Here is an 8,299-nt window from a genome sequence, read left to right on the forward strand (position 1 = left end):
ATTTATAATTTTTGCAAATAAAAAACATTTATTTGTATTTAAGTTCATCTTGGATGGCACAAAAAGAAATAACTATAATAAATAAAATTGGTGCTAAAGATATATTCTTTAATAGACAAACGGGTGGTACTTAAATATTTATACCATATATCTTTTGTTATACATGCAGAATCACTGTATATATCATTTTCTTTACAGAAGCATGCACAATTTTCTTTACACAAATGCACATCTGATAATGCAATCCATGCCAGTTAACTTTCTCCCTCACGCAGGGCGTGGAGATGGGGAGTAGCTAGACCTTACTAATTTTCTGTCAAGTGATTGAAGTAATGTTGACAATTTTCGGTCGACAGGTTACAACATTGAAACAAACGTCTGAAGCATCAAAGACCAAAATCTACAACATTAACGTGGGAGTTGCAACATTATGTTTCATATTACACGCATCTAACAACCTATTGAGAGCAACCTTGGTGAACATGTGCATCATCGAATATGTCGACTGAAACAATAATAAAAAAAAAATCAGTCTCCTGAAAATGTGCCTTGGAAACTTGGATGGAATCCAAACACACGTCAGCTCCTTCACATGTCGAGAACAGAGAGCCTAGACTCAAGAGCAGTACACCACTAATCAGCATAACGACAGGAACATAAAAGATCAACAAGTCATTTGAAGCTGCAACGGACGCGGGATTGAATCAGTACCCCAAACGTAACTGCTACTGATTACGTGCAGAATCAAAATTAAGTGTATCGAACGGGGTTCTTTTGTTTCACAAGACAACGGAGAAAGTACTCACATTCTCAACTCTCAAGATTACTGTCGTCAGTAATAAAACCAGGAAGGATCAGCTTTATACAAAATCCAAGACACATCAAACAATGAATCATATTTATTAAATTATTACATCAATGTGTAGCTGGCATTATTTTTTTTTTGCTTGCTACACCTCATGAATGGTTGTTCTCTTCCTACAAGGCCAGTTGCCAGAAACGGCAACAGGGCCTATACCACCTATCTTGCCCATCTATGTACATAATTAATTTGTAGCGCAGGGATCTTCAAGTGCACAAGTTCAATCTTGTACCTAGTTCTACTTAACTTCCACTGTTGCCTTTTCAGTCCACCATCCTGGGTCAATTGTTGATCTTAACTTCCACTATTACCTTTTCGATCCATCATCATGGGTCAATTTTTGATTAATTCCAGGGGTTTCGATGCCATTCGAAGAAGGAATGTTTTCTCTAACTTCTCTCGGGGCAAAAGCAGGCATTGCTCCATGTTGTCGGCCATCCAATTCCATCGCTGCCTCTGAAGAGGATTTGTGTTCTACAACATGAGCACCAATGTTACAATGACAAGTCCATCTGAAAGTAATGTAATGAGATTATGCAGATACAAACTTCCAACAGTATTGATAAGCAGACGATAGTTGCATGGGTATAAGAAGTTCTAGTTTCCAGGATCCAGTTATTAAAACAAAGAACATATGCAAACATGGACCTCAGAAGCCTTGGTTGATGTTACAAGTAAAATAACAAGATTTGGCATAAATATCCCCAAATTTCATAAATAGACAGTGCTAGCTCCTACGGTTTTGAGATGTGACAATTCCATCGAAAACTACTTGCATTTTATCGGCACTTAGGAAATTGAATGACACATTCACTGAAGGCCACACCAACAAGGGCAAGACCAACTCACCATTTATTTTTCCACGTGTGATAATCACACGGAGATACTCTCGCAACCCAGTCAATACCAGGTTTTCTTGTGCAGCATTTATCTCGGAAATATCTTGATCACATGAAACCGAGGGATATGAACTTCTATAATCGTTTCCAAATGAGGTATCCTGCTCATCACACATTAGTGCTTGTGTTGTTGGAGATGCAGGCCTAGAATCTTTAGCAGTGTCAGACCAATGGGAGTCCATTTCATTACTGTTTGGTGGATCACTACATCCTCTTGTGAGGATATCCATCCGGGAGGCTTCTGACAATTGTTGCTGTTTGCAGTTACCATTGCTTAACTCACCATTCACATGGAATTCCTTCTCCACTGTAGTCCCATCCACTTTATTATCTGTAAATACAAGCAAAACAAAATTAGTAGAAACGATCTAGGGTTATGACAATCACTCCTCAAAACAGAGGTGCAAAATCTAGCTTGAGGCTTGTCTCATGCAGCATAATCAATTTTGAGTCAGTGTCCATACACACATGTACCCTAAATCCTACTTACATGCGTTCTCATGTTGATATCAAAGAATGACATAATGTGTCATAATTTATCTTCTCATGTTGATCTCAAATTATGACACTAAGATGTTTATCAATACAAAATTAGTTACTGTTTCCGCGAAAAAAGGTGGACATCAAGGGTTTTGTTTTGCTTCACTCTAGAATTAACATTATATTACTTTATCTTTTCTTTCCCGTAAAGCATATAATGCTCAAACATTTGGTCCAAATTGGTTCTAGACTTCGAATTGACATATGTGAAAGTAAATGTGGTTAGAAGGCCAAGGACTATAGAAAATTATATGAAAATGCTGCTGGTTAACAAATTCGAATAACTAGGATTTTTTACCAAAAAAGGAGAGAATTGTATAACTAGGTTAGTGCCTTCTAAGTATCATCCCATTTCTTATTTCCAGTGCACACAACTCTGTCAGTGATGTCTAATACTTAAACTAGCACTAATGTTATATGCAAATTTTGGGGTTTTAAAAATAATTAGAGAAAATAGGAACAAAGGACAAAGACTCTGTACCAGCTATTGTTGCTGCAGCCATTCTGCACACAGTCACCAATTGCGTGACAAGATCATTGACCTCACTAAGGTGGATGGTGTTTGCAAGTGGAGACCTGATAAAATATTACTTTTCATCAGGAGAAGGTACACAAAGTAAACAGGGACTAGCAAAATTGTTTGTTAATATATTTGGGTTTGAAATAATTCTATAATTGAAGATTAGCACAAACAACTATTTCAAAAAAATAAATTATGTGGATTGAACCACCTGTATGGAGCTAGTCACAAGAATGCTGCAGTAACATTGCAATTAAATGTTTGCATGTAGCATCATATCAAAGGCCAGATGGGTTTACACTCTGCCCTCTGGAATGGCACTAGTTCAAAAAGCCCCCCACCCCCTCTTTGACTAGTCCACAAACAAACTAGAGCACCTTTATGTACCGGTTGACAATTGAGCAATTCCAGGTCCTTAACAGCCTAACAGGTAATCAGCTCGTTTTGGCCAACTATTGTGTTATTTAATAGAATGCTAAATATCTTCCAACCTACCTGTAGATTGGGTTATATGATTTCGATTGGGAATTGGCAGCACTGTGCCCATCAAATCCTGTGGAATAGGGTGCAAGCAGTGAAGTGTCTGCATGGTTACCCTAGCACACAAGAAAATTGCAAAAATAGGAAAAAGGGTTAGACAAGTAAATAAGCATTAGGCAAAAAAAAAAGGTATTATAGCAACAAAGATGATGAAAAAAATGAAATTACTAGTGTGTTTCAGCACAGGCATCCAAAGAATAGCGATGTCAATAACAAGAGATGAAATTATCATTTTTAATTCAGTATTCAGTTAAATTTCTTATGCGTCTCAGAATTCATTCAAGCAGTTTATAGGTGCTGACCAAATCGTTAGGAAGTTGGAACATACCTGTTGAAATTGTGTCTCTGGCATACTTCCTTCACTGTTTATCCTAATACCTACGGCATCTTCACGAGATCTTTTTCTCCGCACTGGAGAATGGTTGTATCCTGATGATCCAATGGTACCATTAATTGCTACCCTAGCTGCTTGTTGAGTTTGATTTCCATCAGATGCATAGTCCCCTTGAACTAAAGCTTTTCGTTCCTCACTTCCTTCAAAGTTCTTACAGTCCATGCACCTACAATTCTTGGAGCAAAGAACATTTGCTTGGTAGCATTCACAATACTTCTTTAGGCATCCTGACTTCTTGCAATGACAGCCTTTATTATGCTTTGGTACAAGAGGCACTGCTCCGGAAGTATCCTAAAGGTCAAGAAAGATAGTATGGTCACATGCAGCTCAATCGAAAACACAAATAGATTGTATTTACTGAGCAAAAGCACACATATCCTAGAACATATGGATTGGGCACATGTTCAGAATCAAATTTCAGAAAGCAGAAAAATATCCTGCTAACAGAGAGGAAAAATATCCCTAGGAAAATAAAAAATAAAATGGAAACTTTAACTGGCCAACACAGAATATTGAAGCTTAGAATGTAACAGAACCAAAGAATCCAATATCACTTTGGCAGTTTTCATGTTAATTAAAGCCATTGGAATTGAAAAAACAATAAGTAGAGATTAATATCAGATGCAATGAATTAGATAAACAAGTCATATCAATTTGAGGGATAGAACATAAATGTCTCATTTCAGAATAACTGTAAACAAGTTAACAAGGGAGTATGAAAGTAAATATAACATGAAACATACATGCTGAGTGCGTCCAACTGTGTCAGTGTGTCACCGATACAGAGACACGCACTTTTTCAAAGACAGAAATTCAGCAGCATGGAGAAAGTAAGCTTGTATATGGGCACAGCTGTATATTGGATTATTGTTGATACATAAAAAAAATACTCGACCGATGGGGGAAAAGACCGCCCCCAGAGCTTTGCATTAAGAAGAATCTCTTACTGTCCCGGTCGAGAAAAGACCCCGAAGACCGGCTGCCTGGATGCACCACAGTGCCCAGGACACATGGGCCACGTGCATCTCGCTGAAGGCAGCCGCAGTGGTTACATGTATAACTAGGAACACAGCCGACGAGGGGCCTTTTGTTAATCCAGCCCCATTTAATTTGCTCCCACAGGGAGTCGAACCCGGGCCTACTTATGCTACTCAGGTGTGAGCTATAATTATAACAAATTACATCATAGCAAATACACAGAAGAGATTTATTGATCAAAACAAAACTTTAGGTATGCCATCAGGGTTCAGGGTTAAAAAGGACAGATTGGCTACCAGTTTCCAGGTTAATTGAGGAAATATTGTTCACCCAGTAAGAATATATTATTTTGAGCTCTTTTCACTCCTGTACTCACTACTCTATGCTCTGTAAAGAAGGAAATTCTTGAGAATTTTTAGGAAAAAGGGGAGGAAGAAAATGAAATAACTCAAACTTCAACCAGCGCTTGTTGATCATTCAATTGCTGGCTTGCCAGAATCCAGGAAAGACCAGCAACCTCAGATACTGGCATGCCCATTTCTTGGATCCAGTTACAACAGTAGCAAGTAACCACAACATGCTAAAAAAACAGAGTTACTGATGAATGTGTCATCTAAGTATCTGTAATACTTAGTGTTGTCTATTTCATTGATAATTGGGAGAAAAACAATGTCTCCAAACTAAAATAAGCTTCCTGTGGAATAAGAGATGGCAAAGACACGTGAACTGTCCCTGGGTTTAGACAGTATAATACAAATCAGCCAACATGGCAACATGTTATTAAGAATCCTATTGGAGGAAGGTACCTTTCGAACATTGTGTGTACTTGGGCCATTTTCAATTTTAGGCTGAAAAGCAAGTGGATTACGTTGACGAATCGCTTCCATAGCTTCATTTCTGGCTTTCTCGTTCCCGACGATGTTTCCACAATTTGAACAGTTGCAGCCATCACAGAATTGAAGTTCTTGAAAGCACTCACAGTACCTAGTAAACCATCACCAAGTCAGTAGAGTTTACCTTCTAGTAACATAGCATGACACGCTATATAAGGAAAAATAATCAAATAATCACAGAAACGTGCAATCTAATGTTACATTAGTTGAAAATATTACTTGAATACCAAGGTATTAAAGCAGGAATAATAGGAGTAAAAGATAAGTGCATGAGAACGAAAATTGGAAAACAAATAAAACATAATAATACAAAAAGAAACAGTTAGCTCCCACTCCCATAAACCTAAACTAATGTGCATATATATTTGTCCACTGACTGAACAAGTGCACAAAACTTATCCATTTATGCTTCGTTGGTAAAGAAACCACAGAGCACTCTCAATGGTCGATGTTACCAGATTACCAGTTAGACCGTTCTTAGTGAGCTCACTTCAATACCCTTAAGATGGTAACAAACTATTATTTTGCTGAGAATGGATCTTGTTAATCATTGATGGAGAGCCTACCATCTTGCACATAACATGTAAAGTATTACTCTATATTTGCTTTGCAACTAACATGAAATGTATGTGCAATGAATATCAACACTCACATCTTCAAACATTTTGAGTTTCTACAATTGCAATGCTTCTTTTTCTTTGGAGTGACAGTTTTTGCTTCAGTGGAAGGCCTGCAAAAATAGAATGCAACACCAGGTGAATAAAAGGAATATGTTGCAAGCAGCACGCTTTTTCTTTTTGTAAACGGAAAAGAATCATATTGCAAGAAACACAGTTTCTTTAGGAAGACATGAAAGCCAAGATCCCAATCATGTATGTTGACAAATTTGAAGATATAAAAATTGTCTGCCCATAGAAATGCGACACTGTAAATTTGAACTCAAAAGAAATCAACATTTCCAACCATCTGACCAAAACTTCACTAATAAATGGTTAAGCATCAATACTAATCAATTGCAAACCATGATAGCCAATAACGAATTCAGTCACATTTGCCTTTGTTAGCTTAAGAAATATTTAAGCAATAAGCATCAATTCTAATTAATTGCAAACCATGATAACGAATTCATTCACATTTGCCTTTCATAGTGCTGTCGATCTGCATCTGTTTTGATTAGCACAACATGGTCAGCCAGAACCCCCAAATACTAAAATTTACTTTAAGCTCCACTACACCTCAAACATTTTACAGAAATCGTAGGCACGAATTGCTGCTACAGATGAGACGAGCAAATGAATGTTTTTCTACTCAAGTTCTTCAATACATTTAGACATATTCAAAAATCGCCACTTATTTAAACAGATTGGTACCACAAGCAACAGTATTTCAAATGAAACGACTGAGCTAAACCAACAGGCCACGAACCAAGAACGAAACCATATGCAAACACACCAACAGAAGGGGAAAAAATCTCAAGCTGAAGAGCTTCCTCACGGTTTGATGGCCATCGGCCACTGCCGAGGCACCGGCATCGCAGGGGGCGGTGGCTTGGGCTGCTGCGGAGCCACCGCGGGCGCCTTCATCTCGCCCACGGGGGCCAAAATAGCCGGCTTTGGCTGCTGCTGCTGAGGATGCTGCTGATTCCTCCCCTGCTCCATCGCCACACCAGAATGCCCACCAATTTTAGGTCACTGATGCCAAAACCTCAAGGCGGACTCAGCAATCCGGGACCCAGACCGCCGCGTACCGGCTCAGAAACCGAATCTTGCCGCGCGAGCTGTCGGAATTGGATCGAGAGCCTTCGAACAGGGGCGAGCTCCTCGACTCATCCAGAGTCTAGAACTCAAGAAGCAGCGGGAAACAGGAGGGGGGAAGAACGCAGCAGGTCGGAGGGATCAGACCAAGAAGCCAAATTTGGGACGGGAACACGGAGATTGAGAGGAATCGGATTTGGGGAGGAGGTGAGAGGAGGAAAGGCGAAATCTTTTAGAGTTTGGGATCGAGGGAAGAAGCTGCTAATGGGGCAATGGAGGTTTGGTCTCTTTGAAGTTTTTTTGAATCTGAAATATTTTATAAGCATTTATCGGTTATTCTCTCTCTCTCTCTCTCCCTCTCTCGCTACTTTGTACAGGGGTTGGTCTGCTTTGAATTGGACGGCTGGATTTGAATTGATTTGAAGGGTTGGACGGCTGTGGATTTCAGCACAGTGACCTCCCGGATGTGGTCCCATTAAAATTTGAAAGTTTCTTGGTAGCGCTAACAAGGACGTAGAAATTTGAAATTGTGAAAAGGCTGGACTAATTATGAATGAATAGGCTGGCTTTCCATTGTAATAATGGTGCTCAAGGAGTAATACTGCCAGTAGTGAAATAGATGTACGTCCAAGAGCGGCTCCTTCCACATTCTTCTCATTAGTGTAGCTAATTTGGCTCCTCTAACTAAAGATAGATATTCTTCTACTCTAGCGCTACCACTGTTCATTTCTACTACGTCTTCCAATTTTATTTTTATTTTTTTGCGGGAAAAGAATGCTTCCACATTCTTCTCATTAATATACCTAATTTGTCTCCTCTAACTAAAGATAGATAATTCTTCTACTCTAGCGCTAACATTGTTCATTTCTACTACGTCTGCCAAATTTTTTTTGCAGGAAAAGAGTGCGTTCATTCATAA

General features: G+C 38.9%; 1 protein-coding gene across 1 annotated transcript; it reads right to left on the reverse strand.

Moving 5' to 3' along the window:
- Nucleotides 1–832: 832 nt before the first annotated feature.
- LOC117835002 (protein tesmin/TSO1-like CXC 5) lies at nucleotides 833–7,737 on the reverse strand. The gene is made up of 8 exons (XM_034714355.2): nucleotides 7,121–7,737; nucleotides 6,279–6,356; nucleotides 5,540–5,717; nucleotides 3,690–4,046; nucleotides 3,317–3,417; nucleotides 2,783–2,877; nucleotides 1,712–2,092; nucleotides 833–1,336 (listed from the first exon to the last, which is right to left on the reverse strand). The coding sequence occupies exons 1-8, from the start codon at nucleotides 7,282–7,284 to the stop codon at nucleotides 1,170–1,172; spliced, it is 1,521 nt and encodes a 506-aa protein (XP_034570246.1). The 5' UTR covers nucleotides 7,285–7,737; the 3' UTR covers nucleotides 833–1,169.
- Between the last annotated feature and the right edge of the window lie 562 nt (nucleotides 7,738–8,299).

Source organism: Setaria viridis, chromosome 1, assembly GCF_005286985.2.
Source record: "Setaria viridis chromosome 1, Setaria_viridis_v4.0, whole genome shotgun sequence".
NCBI lineage: Eukaryota > Viridiplantae > Streptophyta > Magnoliopsida > Poales > Poaceae > Setaria > Setaria viridis.